We start from the raw sequence: 17,441 nt of genomic DNA, 5'->3' as shown, positions 1-17,441 counted from the left end.
TTAATAAAGGCTCTCATTATTATTATTATAATAAATGCTCTCATTATTATCGTTATTACCTCCCCGGCGCTCAGAACAGTGCTTTGCACATAGTAAGCGCTTAATAAATGCTCTCATTATTATTATTATAATAAATGCTCTCATTATTATCGTTATTACCTCCCCGGCGCCTAGAACAGTGCTTTGCACATAGTAAGCGGTTAATAAATGCTCTCATTATTATTATTATAATAAATGCTCTCATTATTATCCCTATTACCTCCCAGGCGCTTAGAACAGTGCTTTGCACATAGTAAGCGCTTTTAATAAATGCTCTCATTATTATTATTATTATTATAAATGCTCTCATTATTATCCTTATTACCTCCCCGGAGCTTAGAACAGTGCTTTGCACATAGTAAGCGCTTAATAAATGCTCTCATTATTATCATTATTACCTCCCAGGCGCTTAGAGCAGTGCTTTGCACATAGTAAGCGCTTAATAAATGCTATCATTATTACCTCCCCGGCGCTTAGAACAGTGCTTTGCACATAGTAAGCGCTTAATAAATGCTCTCATTATTATTATTATAATAAATGCTCTCATTATTATCGTTATTACCTCCCCGGCGCCTAGAACAGCGCTTTGCATATAGTTAGCGCTTAATAAATGCTCTCATTATTATCTCCCAGGTGCTTAGAACAGTGCTTTGCACACAGTAAGCGCTTAATAAATGCTCTCATTATTAGTATTATAACAAATGCTCTCATTATTATCCTTATTACCTCCCAGGCGCCTAGAACAGTGCTTTGCACATAGTAAGCGCTTAATAAATGCTCTCATTATTATCATTATTACCTCCCCGGCGCCTAGAACAGCGCTTTGCACATAGTAAGCGCTTAATAAATGCTCTCATTATTAGTATTATAATAAATGCTATCATTATTATCATTATTACCTCCCAGGCGCTTAGAGCAGTGCTTTGCACGTAGTAAGCGCTTAATAAATGCTCTCAATATTATTATTCTAATAAATGCTCTCATTATTATCCTTATTACCTCCCCGGGGCCTAGAACAGCGCTTTGCACATAGTAAGCGCTTAATAAATGCTCTCATTATTATCTCCCAGGCGCTTAGAACAGTGCTTTGCACATAGTAAGCGCTTAATAAATGCTCTCATTATTATTATAATAAATGCTCTCATTATTACCATTATTACCTCCCCAGCGCTTAGAACAGCGCTTTGCACATAGTAAGCGCTTAAAAAATGCTCTCATTATGAGTATTATAATAAATGCTATCATTATTATCGTTATTACCTCCCCGGCGCTTAGAACAGTGCTTTGCACGTAGTAAGCGCTTAATAAATGCCATTATTATTATTGTTATTACCTCCCCAGCGCTTAGAACAGTGCTTGGCACGTAGTAAGCGCTTAATAAATGCCATTATTATTATTATTGTTATTATTATTATTATTATTACTCTCCCAAGCGCTTAGACCAGTACTTTCACACGGCTAGTGCTCACATACTATTGATTGGTTTCTAATAATAATAATAATGATAATAATAATGATGGCATTTATTAAGCGCTTACTTCGTGCCAAGCACTGTTCTAAGCGCTGGGGAGGTGACAAGGTGATGGGGTTGTCCCCCGGGGGGGGCTCACGGTCTTCATCCCCATTTTCCAGAGGAGGAAACTGAGGCCCAGAGAAATTAAGTGTCGGCTGGGTGACTTTGGGCGAGTCACTTCCCTTCTCTGGGCCTCAGTTCCCTCATCTGGAAAATGGGGATGAAGACTGGGAGCCCCCCGGGGGACCACCCCATCACCTTGTAACCTCCCCGGCGCTTAGAACAGTGCTTGGCACATAGTAAGCGCTTAATAAATGCCATCATCATCATCATCATCATCATCATCATCATCATCATTATTATTATTATTATTATTATTATTATTATTTTATTATTATTATTATTATTAGAGAAGCAGCGTGGCTCAGCGGAAAGAGCCCGGGTTTGGGAGTCCGAGGTCCTGGGTTCGAATCCCAGCTCTGCCGATTATCAGCTGGGTGACTTTGGGCGAGTCTCACTTCTGTGGGCCTCAGTTCCCTCATCTGGAAAATGGGGATGAAGATTGTGAGCCCCCATAGTAAGCGCTTAACAAATACCATTATTATTATTATTATTATTATTATTATTATTATTTATTATTATTATTACTAGAGAAGCAGCGTGGCCCAGCGGAAAGAGCCCGGGCTTGGGAGTCCGAGGTCCTGGGTTCGAATCCCGGCTCTGCCGATTATCAGCTGGGTGACCTTGGGCGAGTCGCTTCCCTTCTCTGGGCCTCAGTTCCCTCATCTGGAAAATGGGGATGAAGACCGGGAGCCCCCCGGGGGACAACCCCATCACCTTGTAACCTCCCCGGCACTTAGGACAGCGCTTGGCACATAGTAAGCGCTTAACAAATACCATCATTATTATTATTATTATTATTAATTATTATTATTATTATTATTAGAGAAGCAGCGTGGCTCAGCGGAAAGAGCCCGGGCTTGGGAGTCCGAGGTCCTGGGTTCGAATCCCGACTCCGCCGATCGTCAGCTGGGTGACCTTGGGCGAGTCGCTTCACTTCTCTGGGCCTCAGTTCCCTCATCTGGAAAATGGGGATGAAGACTGGGAGCCCCCCGGGGGACAACCTCATCACTTTGTATCCCCCCGCCAGCGCTTAGAACAGTGCTGGGCACATAGTAAGCGCTTAACAAATGCCATCATTATTATTATTATTATTATTATTATTTATTATTATTACTAGAGAAGCAGCGCGGCTCAGCGGAAAGAGCCCGGGCTTGGGAGTCCGAGGTCCTGGGTTCGAATCCCGCCTCTGCCGATTGTCAGCTGGGTGACCTTGGGCGAGTCGCTTCCCTTCTCTGGGCCTCAGTTCCCTCATCTGGAAAATGGGGATGAAGACCGGGAGCCCCCCGGGGGACCACCTCATCACCTTGTAACCTCCCCGGCGCTTAGCACAGTGCTTGGCACATAGTAAGCGCTTAACAAATACCATCATTATTATTATTATTATTATTATTATTATTATTATTATTATTATTAGAGAAGCAGCGTGGCTCAGCGGAAAGAGCCCGGGCTTGGGAGCCCGAGGTCCTGGGTTCGAATCCCGGCTCTGCCGATTACCGGCTGGGTGACATTGGGCGAGTCGCTTCTCTGGGCCTCAGTTCCCTCATCTGGAAAATGGGGATGAAGACCGTGAGCCCCCCGGGGGACAACCCCATCACCTTGTAACCTCCCCAGCGCTTAGGACAGTGCTTGGCACATAGTAAGCGCTTAGCAAATACTATTATTATTATTCGCTTAACAAATACCATTATTATTATTATTATTATTATTATTTTTGTGATTATTATTATTACTCTGTGCCAAGCACTGTTCTAAGCGCTGGTGGGGGGGGGGGGGGGGGATACGAGGTGATGAGGTTGTCATCATCAATCGTATTTATTGAGCGCTTCCAGTGTGCAGAGCACCGTACTAAGCGCTTGGGAAGTTCAAGTTGGCAGCGTACAGAGACGGGAAGGGCGGCGACTCGCCCCAAGTCGCCCGGCGGACAATCGGCGGGGCCGGGATTCGAACCCGGGACCCGGGACCCCCCCAAGCCCGGATTCTACCCACCGAGCCGCGCCGGTGTCAGGGGTTCAAATCCCGGCTCCGCCGGTCGTCGGCTGTGCGGCTCTGGGCGGGTCGCTTCCCTTCTCTGGGCCTCAGTTTCCTCATCTGGAAAATGGGGATTGAAAACCGTGGGACGACCCGATCGCCTTGCAACCTCCCCAGCGCTTAGCACAGCGCTTGGCACGTAGTAAGCGCTTAATAAACGCCATTATCATTATTATTATTATTATTGTCGCCCCGACGACCCCCCCCAACCCTCTCCGGTCCCCCTCCCGCCCCCCGAGAAGAGACCGGACGGGACCCAGGGCCATTCTGCCTTTATTCCATCTTTTCCCGGCGCGGACGGACGTGGGGACACCGGGATTGGGAAGGCCGCTCTCCCGCCCGGTTGGGTCGGCAGTCGGGGGGCGGGGGCCGGGCCGGACCCCGGGATTTCCCGTCCGGCTCGGGTGGCGACGGGATGCGGCGTCCGGGATCCCGGGTTCTCCATCCCGCCCCGAGAAACGGGAAGACTGAGGGACCCGGGGCCCTCCCGGGCTCGGACCGCCGTCGAGGATGCGGGTCTCCTGAGTCCTCCCCGGATCCCGGTCTTCCATCCGGTTCGGACCGCGGTCCTCCCGGGCTCTGCGTTTTCCATCGGAAAACTCCATCCGTGTTTCCCATCCGTGACCCTCGGTCGAGGGTCCCGGGATCATCCCGGGCTCCGGGTTCTCCATCCCGTTCGGACCGCGGTCGAGGCCGAGGGTCCCGGGGCCCTCCCGGTGTCCGGATTTGCCCTCCGGCTCGGACCGCCGTCGAGGATGCGGGTCTCCCGGGTCCTCCCCGGATCCCGGTTTTCCATCCGGTCGAGGGCACCGGGGTCCTCCCGGGCTCTGAGTTTTCCATCCTGCTGGGTGGAAAACTCCATCCGTGTTTTCCCTCCTTGACCCTCGGTCGAGGCCGAGGGTCCCGGGATCACCCCGGGCTCCGGGTTCTCCATCCCGTTCGGACCGCGGTCGAGGCCGAGGGTCCCGGGATCACCCCGGGCTCCGGGTTCTCCATCCCGTCCGGACCGCGGTCGAGGCCGAGGGCGCCGGGATCATCCCGGGCTCCGGGTTCTCCATCCCGTCCGGACCGCGGTCGAGGCCGAGGGCGCCGGGATCATCACGGGCTCCGTGTTCTCCATCCCGTCCGGACCGCGGTCGAGGCCGAGGGCGCCGGGATCATCACGGGCTCCGGGTTCTCCATCCCCTTCGGACCACGGTCGAGGCCGAGGGTCCCGGGATTCTCCCGGTATCCGGATTTTCCCTCCAACTCAGGCCACGGTCAAGGCCACGGGTCCCGGGGCCCTCAAGGGCCCCGGATTGTCCACGGAGCTCGGGTCACAGTGAAGGCCGAGGGTCCCGGGGTCCTCCCGGGATCCGGGATTTCCCTCCGGATCGGACTCTGGTCAAGGCCGGGGGTCCCGGGTGGTCGAGGATTCCGGTTTTTCCATCCCGCTCGCACCACGGTCAAGGCCGAGGGTCCCGGGGTCCTCCCGGGCTCCCGATTTTTCCATCCAGCTGGGACCGCCGTCGAGGCCGAGGGTCCCGGGGTCCTCCCCGGATCCCGGTTTTCCATCCGGCTGGGACCTCCGTCAAGGCCGAGGGTACCGGCTGGTGGAGGATTCCGGTCCCGGGTGGTCGAAGACTCCGGTTTCTCCATCCCGCTCGGACCACGGTCAAGGCTGAGGGTCCCTGGGTCCTCCCGGGATCTGGGTTTTCCATCCAGCTCGGATCACGGTCAAGGCCGAGGGTCCCGGCGTCCTCCCGGGATGTGGGTTTTCCATCCGGCTCGGATCACGGTCAAGGCCCAGGGTCCCGGGGTCCTCCCGGGATGTGGGTTTTCCATCCGGCTCGGATCACGGTCAAGGCCCAGGGTCCCGGGGTCCTCCCGGGATGTGGGTTTTCCTTCCATCTCGGATCACGATCAAGGCCGAGGGTCCCGGGGTCCTCCCGGGCTCCGGATTTTCCATCCATCTTGGATCACGGTCAGGTCCGAGGGTCCGAGGACCATCCCGGGATCCGGATTTTCCATCCCGTTTGGACCGCCGTCGAGGCCGAAGGCCCCGGGGTCCTCCCGGGCTCTGGGTTTTCCGAACACGATCAAGGCTGCGCATCCCGGCGTCCATCCGGGATCTGGGTTTTCCATCCGGTTCGGACCACGGTCAAGGCCCAGGGGTCCTCCCGGGATCTGGGCTATCCATCCAGCTGGGATCACGATCCAGGCCGAGCATCCCGGCGTCCATCCGGGATCTGGGTTTTCCATCCGGCTCGGACCACGCTCGAGGCCCAGGGGTCCTCCCGGGATCTGGGCTATCCATCCAGCTGGGATCACGATCCAGGCCGAGCATCCCGGCGTCCGTCCGGGATCTGGGTTTTCCGTCCGGCTCGGACCACGCTGGAGGCCCAGGGGTCCTCCCGGGATGCGGGTTTTCCACCCCTCTCAGCTCCCGATCCAGGCCGAGCATCCCGGCGTCCACCCGGCATCTGGGTTTTCCATCCGGCTCGGACCACGCTCGAGGCCCAGGGGTCCTCCCGGGATCTGGGCTATCCATCCAGCTGGGATCACGATCCAGGCAGAGCATCCCGGCGCCTACCCGGGATCTGGGTTTTCCATCCGGCTCGGACCACGCTGGAGGCCCAGGGGTCCTCCCGGGATCTGGATTTTCCACCCTTCTTGGATCACGATCCAGGCCGAGCATCCCAGCGTCCATCCGGGATCTGGGTTTTCCGTCCGGCTCGGACCACGCTCGAGGCCCAGGGGTCCTCCCGGGATCTGGGCTATCCATCCAGCTGGGATCACGATCCAGGCCGAGCATCCCGGCGTCCGTCCGGGATCTGGGTTTTCCGTCCGGCTCGGACCACGCTGGAGGCCCAGGGGTCCTCCCGGGATGCGGGTTTTCCACCCCTCTCAGCTCCCGATCCAGGCCGAGCATCCCGGCGTCCACCCGGCATCTGGGTTTTCCATCCGGCTCGGACCACGCTCGAGGCCCAGGGGTCCTCCCGGGATCTGGGCTATCCATCCAGCTGGGATCACGATCCAGGCAGAGCATCCCGGCGCCTACCCGGGATCTGGGTTTTCCATCCGGCTCGGACCACGCTGGAGGCCCAGGGGTCCTCCCGGGATCTGGATTTTCCACCCTTCTTGGATCACGATCCAGGCCGAGCATCCCAGCGTCCATCCGGGATCTGGGTTTTCCGTCCGGCTCGGACCACGCTGGAGGCCCGGGGTCCTCCCGGGATGCGGGTTTTCCATCCATCTCGGATCACAATCCAGGCCGAGCATCCCGGCGTCCATCCGGCATCTGGGTTTTCCATCCGGCTCGGACCACGCTCGAGGCCCAGGGGTCCTCCCGGGATGCGGGTTTTCCACCCCTCTCGGCTCCCGATCCAGGCCGAGCATCCCGGCGTCCATCCGGGATCTGGGTTTTCCATCCGGCTCGGACCACGCTGGAGGCCCAGGGGTCCTCCCGGGATCTGGATTTTCCACCCATCCCGGATCACGATCCAGGCCGAGCATCCCGGCGTCCGCCCGGGATCCGGGTTCTCCGTCCGGCTCGGACCACGCTGGAGGCCCAGGGGTCCTCCCGGGATGCGGGATTTCCACCCATCCGGGATCACGATCCGGGCCGGGGGTCCTCCCGGGCCTCCGGCTTTCCCGTCCGCCTCGGACGGCGGCGGTCGGGTCCTCCCGGGATCGGGATCGCCCATCCCGTCGGGACCGCCGTCGAGGCCGGGGGTCCCCGAGGGGGGATCCGGGACCCCCCCCCCCCCCCCCCCGCCGCCGTGTTTCCCCGACCCGCCGCCCGTCAGGGGAGGGTGCCCCGGATCCGGGACCGCCCCCAGCCCCGGGGGGGGGCCTGGAAACCGCCCCTTCCCGGCCCGTGGGGGTCTCCAGGCCCCCCCGGACCCCCGGCGGCTAGACTTTGGAGAGGAGGCCGGACTCCGGGGCCCCGGCCTTGATGAGGGCCTGGACGTCCTTGAACTTGGGGTGCTCCTTGTCCCCGACCAGCTGCAGCAGGACGGCCTCGCTCGTCGTCACCACCGCCCCGGCCCGGGCCAGGCGCTGCCAGGGACAAGGGGGGGGAAGAGAAACCGTCAACGACCCCCCGAAACCGCTCCGCGCCCACCTCCGTGTTGCCGGCTCGGACCTCCCGAGCGCTCAGCGCAGCGCTCTGCACACGGGAAGCGCTCAATAAACACGATTGATTGATTGATCGATTGATTGCGCCCCCTCAGGCTGCCCCGCTGAGGCCCGGTGGGTGCCATATGTGGGGTGGCGTCCATCACAACCGGTCGGAACCGGTCAGCGCCCCCTCATGCCGCCCCACTGAGGCCCGGCGGGCGTCACATGTGGGGTGGCGTCCATCACAACCGGTCGGAACCGGTCTGCACCCCCTCACGCCACCCCACTGAGGCCCGGCGGGCGTCGCACGCGGGGTGGCGTCCATCACAACCGGTCGGAACCGGTCTGCGCCCCCTCACGCCGCCCCACTGAGGCCCGGCGGGCATCGCACATGGGGTGGCGTCCATCACAACCGGTCAGAACCGGTCAGCGCCCCCTCAAACCGCCCCACTGAGGCCCGGTGGGTGCCACACATGGGGTGGCGTCCATCACAACCGGTCAGAACCGGTCAGCGCCCCCTCACACTGCCCCACTGAGGCACGGCGGGTGTCACATGCGGGTGGCGTCCATCACAACCGGTCAGCGCCCCCTCACACTGCCCCACTAAGGCCCAGTGGGTGCCCCACATGGGGTGGCGTCCATCACAACCAGTCAGCACCCCCTCACACTGCCCCATTGAGGCCCGGCGGGCATCACATGCAGGGTGGTGTCCATCACAACTGGCCGGAACCGGTCTGCGCCCCCTCACGCCGCCCCACTGAGGCCTAGTGGGTGCCACACGTGGGGTGGCGTCCATCACAACCGGTCAGAACCGGTCACCGCCCCCTCACACCGCCCCACTGAGGCCCGGCGGGTGCCGCACGTGGGGTGGCGTCCATCACAACCGGCCGGAACCGGTCTGCGCCCCCTCACACCGCCCTACTGAGGCCCGGCGGGTGCCCCACATGGGGTGGCGTCCATCACAACCAGTCAGCACCCCCTCACACTGCCCCATTGAGGCCCGGCGGGCATCACATGCGGGGTGGTGTCCATCACAACCGGCCGGAACCGGTCTGCGCCCCCTCACGCCGCCCCGCTGAGGCCCGGCGGGCGTCGCACGCGGGGTGGCGTCCATCACAACCGGTCAGAACCGGTCACCACCCCCTCACACCTCACACTGGTGAGTGCCACACGCAGGGTGGCGTCCATCACAACCAGTCAGAACCAGTCAGCGCCCCCTCACACCACCCCGCTGAGGCCCGGCGGGCGTCACACGCGGGGTGGCGTCCATCACAACCGGTCAGAACCAGTCACCACCCCCTCACACCTCACACTGGTGAGTGCCACACGCAGGGTGGCGTCCATCACAGCCAGTCAGAACCGGTCAGTGCCCCCTCACACTGCCCCACTGAGGCCCGGTGGGCATCACACGCGGGGTGGCATCCATCACAACCGGTCAGAATCGGTCACCGCCCCCTCACACCGCCCCACTGAGGCCCGGCGGGTGCCCTACGCGGGGTGGCGTCCATCACAACCGGTCAGAACCGGTCAGCGCCCCCTCACACCGCCCCACTGAGGCCCAGCGGGCGTCACACGCGGGGTGGCGTCCATCACAACCGGCCGGAACCGGTCAGCGCCCCCTCACGCCGCCCCACTGAGGCATGGCGGGCGTCACACACGGGGTGGCGTCCATCACAACTGGTCGGAACCGGTCTGCGCCCCCTCACACTGCCCCAGCGAGGCCCGGCGGGTGTCGCACGCAGGGTGGTGTCCATCACAACCGGTCAGAACCGGTCAGCGCCCCCTCACGCCGCCCCACTGAGGCCCGGCGGGTGCCATACGTGGGGTGGCGTCCATCACAACTGGGCAGAACCGGTCTGCGCCCCCTCACACCGCCTCACTGAGGCCCGGCGGGTGCCCCACGTGGGGTGGCGTCCATCACAACCAGTCGGATCCGGCCGGAACCGGTCAGCACCCCCTCACGCCGCCCCACTGAGGCCCGGCGGGTGCCACATGTGGGGTGGCGTCCATCACAACCGGTCGGAACCGGCCGGAACCTGTCAGCGCCCCCTCACACCGCCCCACTGAGGCCCGGCGGGTGCCCCACATGCGGGGTGGCGTCCATCACAACCGGTCAGAATTGGTCAAGCCCCCTCACACCGCCCCACTGTGGCCCGGCGGGTGCCCCACATGGGGTGGCGTCCATCACAACCGGTCGGAACTGGCTGGAACCAGTCAGCGCCGCCTCACACCGCCCCACTGAGGCCCGGCGGGTGTCACACGCTGGGTGGCATCCATCACAGCCGGTCAGAACCGGTCATCACCCCCTCATACTGGTGGGTGCCACACGTGGGGTGGCGTCCATCACAACCGGTCGGAACTGGTCAGCGCCCCCTCACGCCGCCCCACTGAGGCACGGTGGGTGTCACACGCGGGGTGGCGTCCATCACAACCGGTCAGAACCAGTCAGCGCCCCCTCAAACTGCCCCACTGAGGCCCGGCGGGTGCCACGCGTGGGGTGGCGTCCATCACAACCAGTCAGCGCCCCCTCACACCGCCCCACTGAGGCCCGGCGGGTGCCCCACACGCGGGGTGGCGTCCATCACAACCGGTCGGAACCGGTCTGCGCCCCCTCACACCGCCCCACTGAGGCCCGGCAGGCGTCGCACGCGGGGTGGCGTCTATCACAACCAGTCAGAACCGGTCACCAATCCCTCACATCTCACACCGGTGGGTGCCACAGGCGGGGTGGTGTCCATCACAACTGGTCAGATCCGGCCGGGACCAGTCAGCACCCCCTCACGCCGCCCCACTGAGGCCCGGCGGGCATCACACGCGGGGTGGCGTCCATCACAACTGGTCGGAACCGGTCTCTTTCCCCTCACGTCGCCCCACTGAGGCCCGGCGGGTGCCCCACGTGTGGTGGCGTCCATCACAACCAGTCAGAACCGGTCTGCGCCCCCTCACGCCGCCCCACTGAGGCCCGGCGGGTGCCACGTGTGGGGTGGCGTCCATCACAACTGGTCAGAACCAGTCGCCGCCCCCTCACACCGGTGGGTGCCACACGCGGGGTGGTGTCCATCACAACTAGTCAGAACCGGTCAGCGCCCCCTCACACTGCCCCACTGAGGCCCGGTGGGCATCGCACGTGGGGTGGCGTCCATCACAACCGGCCGGAACCAGTCAGCGCCCCCTCACGCCACCCCACTGAGGCACGGTGGGTGCCATATGTGGGGTGGCGTCCATCACAACCGGTCGGAACCGTCTGCGCCCCCTCACGCCGCCCCACTGAGGCCCGGCGGGTGTCGCACGCGGGGTGGCGTCCATCACAACCGGTCAGAACCAGTCAGCGCCCCCTCACACCGCCCCACTGAGGCCCGGCGGGTGCCACATGCTGGGTGGCGTCCATCACAACCGGTTGGAACCAGCCAGAACCGGTCACCGCTGCCTCACACTGCCCCACTGAGGCCCGGCGGCGCCATACGTGGGGTGGCGTCCATCACAACCGGTTGGAACCGGCCGGAACCGGTCAGTGCCCCCTCACGCCGCCCCACTGAGGCCCGGTGGGCGTCACACGTGGGGTGGCGTCCATCACAACCGGTCGGAACCGGTCAGCGCCCCCTCACGCTGCCCCACTGAGGCCCGGTGGGCGTCACACGTGGGGTGGCGTCCATCACAACCGGTCAGATCTGGCCGGAACCGGTCAGCGCCCCCTCACGCTGCCACACTGAGGCCTGGCGGGCGTCACACGCGGGGTGGCGTCCATCACAACCGGTCAGAACAGGTCTGCGCCCCTCACACCGCCCCACTGAGGCCTGGCGGGCGTCACACGCGGGGTGGCGTCCATCACAACCGGTCAGAACCCGTCAGCGCCCCCTCACGCTGCCCCACTGAGGCCTAGCGGGCGTCACACGCGGGGTGGCGTCCATCACAACCGGCCGGAACCAGTCAGCGCCCCCTCACGCCACCCCACTGAGGCCCGGTGGGTGCCACACGTCGGGTGGCGTCCATCACAACCGGTCGGAACCGGTCTGCGCCCCCTCACGCCGCCCCACTGAGGCCCGGCGGGTGCCACACGTGAGGTGGCGTCCATCACAACCGGTTGGAACCGGCCGGAACCGGTCAGCGCCCCCTCACACCGCCCCACTGAGGCCCGGCGGGTGCCACACGCGGGGTGGCGTCCATCACAACAGGTCAGAACCGGTCATCACCCCCTCACACCTCACACCGGTGGGTGCCACACGCTGGGTGGCGTCCATCACAACCGGTCAGAACCGGTCACCACCCCCTCACACCTCACACTGGTGGGTGCCACACGTTGGGTGGCGTCCATCACAACCGGTCGGAACCGGTCTGCGCCCCCTCACGCTGCCCCACTGAGGCCCGGCGGGTGCCCCACGTGGGGTGGCGTCCATCACAACCGGTCAGAACCGGTCAGCGCCCCCTCACACCTCGCACCAGTGGGTGCCACACACGGGGTGGCGTCCATCACAACCGGTCAGAACCGGCTGGAACCAGTCAGCGCCCCCTCACACCGCCCCACTGAGGCCCGGTGGGTGCCACATGCGGGGTGGCGCCCATCACAACCGGTCAGAACCGGTCAGCGCCCCCTCACAGCTCACACCGGTGGGTGCCACACGCGGGGTGGCGTCCATCACAACCAGTCAGAACCGGTCTGCACCGCCTCACGCCGCCCCGCTGAGGCCCGGCGGGCGTCGCACGCGGGGTGGCGTCCATCACAACCGGTCGGAACCGGTCAGCGCCCCCTCACACCGCCCCGCTGAGGCCCGGCGGGTGCCCCACGTGGGGTGGCGTCCATCACAACCGGTCAGAACCGGTCTGCGCCCCCTCATGTTGCCCCACGGAGGCCCGGCAGGTGCCACACGTGGGGTGGCGTCCATCACAACCGGTCAGCGCCCCCTCACACTGCCCCACTGAGGCCCGGCGGGTGCCACATGTGGGGTGGCGTCCATCACAACTGGTCAGATCCGGCCGGAACCGGTCAGCGCCCCCTCACGCCGCCCCACTGAGGCATGGCAGGCGTCACATGTTGGGTGGCGTCCATCACAACCGGTTAGAACCGGTCAGCACCCCCTCACACCGCCTTACTGAGGCCCGGCGGGTGCCCCACTTGGGGTGGTGTCCATCACAACCGGTCAGATCCGGCCGGAACCGGTCAGCGCCCCCTCACGCTGCCACACTGAGGCCCGGCGGGCGTCACACATGGGGTGGCGTCCATCACAACCGGTCAGAACCGGTCAGCGCCCCTTCACACCTCACACCGGTGGGTGCCACACGCGGGGTGGCATCCATCACAACCGGTCGGAACCGGTCAGTGCCCCGTCACACCGCCCCACTGAGGCCCAGCGGGTGCCCCACACGCGGGGTGGCGTCCATCACAACCGGTCAGAACCGGTCTGCGCCCCCTCACGCCGCCCCACTGAGGCCCGGCGGGTGCCACACGTGGGGTGGCGTCCATCACAACCGGTCGGAACCGGCCGGAACCAGTCAGCGCCTCATTGGTTCCGTCGCGCTCTCCCCAGCGCTCAGCACAGCGCTCTGCACCCAGCAGGCCGGCAGCTCCCCCATTCATTCATTCATTCATTCATTCATTCATTCATTCAATCGTATTTATTGAGCGCCTACTGTGTGCATGGCGCTGTACTAAGCGCTCGGCAAGTACAAGTTGGAATTGTGTGACCGATTCACTCGTCCCAGCGCTCAGCACAGCGCTCTGCACCCAGCAGGCCGGCAGCTCCCCCATTCATTCATTCATTCATTCAATCGTATTTATTGAGTGCCTACTGTGTGCACGGCACTGTACTAAGCGCTCGGTAAATACAAGTTGGGATTGTGTGACCGATTCATTCGTTCCGTCGCGCTCTCCCCAGCGCTCAGCACAGCGCTCTGCGCCCAGCAGCTCCCCCATTCATTCATTCATTCATTCATTCATTCAATCGTATTTATTGAGTGCCTACTGTGTGCATGGCACTGTACTAAGCGCTCGGTAAATACAAGTTGGGATTGTGTGACCGATTCATTCGTTCCGTCGCGCTCTCCCCAGCGCTCAGCACAGCGCTCTGCGCCCAGCAGGCCGGCAGCTCCCCCTTTCATTCATTCATTCATTCATTCATTCAATTGTACTTATTGAGTGCCTACTGTGTGCACAGCACTGTACTAAGCGCTCGGTAAATACAAGATGGGATTGTGTGACCGATTCATTCGTTCCGTCGCGCTCTTCCCGGCGCTCAGCACAGCGCTCTGCACCCAGCAGGCCGGCAGCTCCCCCATTCATTCATTCATTCATTCATTTCATTCATTCACTCATTCATTCATTCAATCGTATTTATTGAGTGCCTACTGTGTGCACGGCACTGTACTAAGCGCTCGGTAAATACAAGTTGGGATTGTGTGACCGATTCATTGGTTCCGTTGCGCTCTCCCCAGCGCTCAGCACAGCGCTCTGCACCCAGCAGGCCGGCAGCTCCCCCATTCATTCATTCATTCATTCATTCATTCAATCGTATTTATTGAGTGCCTACTGTGTGCATGGCACTGTACTAAGCGCTCGGTAAATACAAGTTGGGATTGTGTGACCGATTCATTCGTTCCGTCACGCTCTCCCGAGCGCTCAGCACAGCGCTCTGCACCCAGCAGGCCGGCAGCTCCCCCATTCATTCATTCATTCATTCATTCATTCGATCGTATTTATTGAGTGCCTACTGTGTGCACGGCACTGTACTAAGCGCTCGGCAAGTACAAGTTGGAATTGTGTTACCGATTCACTCGTTCCAGCGCTCAGCACAGCGCTCTGCACCCAGCAGGCCGGCAGCTCCCCCATTCATTCATTCATTCATTCATTCATTCATTCATTCATTCAATCGTATTTATTGAGTGCCTACTGTGTGCACGGCACTGTACTAAGCGCTCGGTAAATACAAGATGGAATCGTGTTACCGATTCACTCGTTCCAGCGCTCAGCACAGCGCTCTGCACCCAGCAGGCCGGCAGCTCCCCCATTCATTCATTCATTCATTCATTCATTCAATCGTATTTATTGAGTGCCTACTGTGTGCACGGCACTGTACTAAGCGCTCGGCGAGTACAAGTTGGAATTGTGTTACCAATTCACTCGTTCCAGCGCTCAGCACAGCGCTCTGCACCCAGCAGGCCGGCAGCTCCCTCATTCATTCATTCATTCATTCATCCATTCAATCGTATTTATTGAGTGCCTACTGTGTGCACGGCTCTGTACTAAGCGCTCAGTAAGTACAAGTTGGGATTGTGTGACCAATTCATTTGTTCCAGCGCTCAGCACAGCGCTCTGCACCCAGCAGGCCGGCAGCTCCCCCATTCATTCATTCATTCATTCATTCATTCATTCATTCAATCGTATTTATTGAGTGCCTACTAAGTGCACGGCACTGTACTAAGCGCTCGGCGAGTACAAGTTGGAATTGTGTGACCGATTCATTCGTTCCGTTGCGCTCTCCCCAGCGCTCAGCACAGTGCTCTGCACCCATCAGCTCCCTCATTCATTCATTCATTCATTCATCCATTCAATCGTATTTATTGAGTGCCTACTGTGTGCACGGCTCTGTACTAAGCGCTCGGCAAGTACAAGTTGGAATTGTGTGACCGATTCACTCGTCCCAGCGCTCAGCACAGTGCTCTGCACCCAGGAGGCCGGCAGCTCCCCCATTCATTCATTCATTTATTCAATCGTATTTATTGAGTGCCTACTGTGTGCACGGCACTGTACTAAGCGCTCGGTAAATACAAGATGGGATTGTGTGACCGATTCATTCGTTCCGTCGCGCTCTCCCCAGCGCTCAGCACAGCGCTCTGCACCCAGCAGGCCGGCAGCTCCCCCATTCATCCATTCATTCATTCATTCAATCGTATTTATTGAGCTCCTACTGTGTGCACGGCACTGTACTAAGCGCTCGGTAAATACAAGTTGGGATTGTGTGACCGATTCATTCGTTCCGTCGCGCTCTCCTCAGCGCTCAGCACAGCGCTCTGCACCCAGCAGGCCGGCAGCTCCCCCATTCATTCATTCATTCATTCATTTCATTCATTCACTCATTCATTCATTCATTCAATCGTATTTATTGAGTGCCTACTGTGTGCACGGCACTGTACTAAGCGCTCGGTAAATACAAGTTGGGATTGTGTGACCGATTCATTCGTTCCGTCGCGCTCTCCTCAGCGCTCAGCACAGCGCTCTGCACCCAGCAGGCCGGCAGCTCCCTCATTCATTCATTCATTTATTTATTCATTCATTCATTCATTCATCCATTCAATCGTATTTATTGAGTGCCTACTTCCTGCACGGCACTGTACTAAGCGTTCGGTAAATACAAGTGGGAATTGAGTCAGAGGTCGCAGGTTCGAATCCCGGCCCCGCCACCTGCCTGCTGGGTGACCTTGGGCAAGTCACTTCACTTCTCTGGGCCTCAGTTCCCTCATCTGGAAAATGGGGGTGAAGACCGGGAGCCCCCCGGGGGACAACCCCATCACCTTGCAACCACCCTGGCGCTTAGAACAGTGCTTGGCACATAGTAAGCGCTTAATAAATGCCATCATTATTATTATTATTATTATTAGAACAGTGCTTGGCACATAGTAAGCGCTTAATAAATGCCAATATTATCCTTATTATTGTTATTAAAATGGGGATGAAGACCCGTGAGCCCCCCGTGGGACAACCCCATCACCTTGTAACCTCCCCGGCGCTCAGAACAGTGCTGGGCACATAGTAAGCGCTTAATAAACGCCACCATTATTATTATTATTATAATTAGGACAGTGCTTGGCACATAGTAAGCGCTTAATAAATGCCAATATTATCCTTATTATTGTTATTAAAACGGGGGTGAAGACCGTGAGCCCCCCCGGGGGACAACCCCATCACCTTGTAACCTCCCCGGCGCTTAGAACAGTGCTGGGCACATAGTAAGCGCTTAATAAATGCCATCATTAGTATTACTATTATTATTAAAACAGTGCTTGGCACATAGTAAGCGCTTAATAAATGCCAATATTATCCTTATTATTGTTATTAAAATGGGGATGAAGACTGCGAGCCCCCCGTGGGACCACCCCATCACCTTGTAACCTCCCCGGCGCTTAGAACGGTGCTTGGCACGTAGTAAGTGCTTAATAAATGCCATCATTAGTATTATTATTATTATTATTAGGACAGTGCTTGGCATATAGTAAGCGCTTAATAAATGCCAATATTATTACTATTATTGTTATTAAAATGGGGATGAAGACCGGGAGCCCTCTGGGGGACAACCCCATCACCCTGTAGCCTCCCCGGCGCTTAGAACAGTGCGTGGCACATAGTAAGCGCTTAATAAATGCCATCATTAGTGTTACTATTATTATTAAAACAGTTCTTGGCACATAGTAAGCGCTTAATAAACGCCAATATTATCATTATTATTGTTATTGAAATGGGGATGAAGACCGGGAGCCCCCCGTGGGACAACGTGATCACCTTGTAACCTCCCCGGCGCTTAGAACAGTGTTTGGCACATAGTAAGCGCTTAATAAATGCTATTATTATTATTATTATTATTACTATTATTATTATTATTATTAAAACAGTGCTTGGCACATAGTAAGCGCTTAATAAATGCCATCATTA

At 59.1% G+C, this 17,441-nt stretch overlaps 2 protein-coding genes across 2 annotated transcripts in view; both read right to left on the bottom strand.

Moving 5' to 3' along the window:
- Window positions 1-3,884: 3,884 nt before the first annotated feature.
- Window positions 3,885-6,943, bottom strand: LOC119922941 (collagen alpha-1(I) chain-like). The gene is made up of 3 exons (XM_038742560.1): window positions 4,620-6,943; window positions 3,955-4,561; window positions 3,885-3,914 (listed from the first exon to the last, which is right to left on the bottom strand). The coding sequence occupies exons 1-3, from the start codon at window positions 4,697-4,699 to the stop codon at window positions 3,885-3,887; spliced, it is 717 nt and encodes a 238-aa protein (XP_038598488.1). The 5' UTR covers window positions 4,700-6,943.
- A 520-nt stretch (window positions 6,944-7,463) lies between these two features.
- ISOC1 (isochorismatase domain containing 1) overlaps window positions 7,464-17,441 on the bottom strand; it is a 40,300-nt gene continuing 30,322 nt past the window's right edge. The window contains exon 5 of the mRNA XM_038742567.1: window positions 7,464-7,744. Coding sequence (XP_038598495.1) covers window positions 7,598-7,744 — 147 coding nt within the window. The 3' untranslated portion in view covers window positions 7,464-7,597. The remainder of the gene's footprint in view (window positions 7,745-17,441) is intronic.

The sequence above is a fragment of the Tachyglossus aculeatus genome, unplaced genomic scaffold (assembly GCF_015852505.1).
Source record: "Tachyglossus aculeatus isolate mTacAcu1 unplaced genomic scaffold, mTacAcu1.pri scaffold_131_arrow_ctg1, whole genome shotgun sequence".
NCBI lineage: Eukaryota > Metazoa > Chordata > Mammalia > Monotremata > Tachyglossidae > Tachyglossus > Tachyglossus aculeatus.
Note: the sequence above shows the minus strand (reverse complement) of the source record. Positions and strands in the feature narration are given on the sequence as shown.

Bases quoted from the DNA above. Each gene is read 5' to 3' on its own strand.
- LOC119922941 (XM_038742560.1), bottom strand. From the start codon at position 4,699: ATGGAGAACCCGGAGCCCGGGGTGATCCCGGGACCCTCGGCCTCGACC. The intron at 4,562-4,619 runs GGGGTGATCCCG...AAACACGGATGG, and splicing joins GGATGGAGAACCCGGAGCCC to AGTTTTCCACCCAGCAGGAT. The intron at 3,915-3,954 runs GTCCGGTCTCTT...GGGACCGGAGAG, and splicing joins GCAGAATGGCCCTGGGTCCC to GGTTGGGGGGGGTCGTCGGG.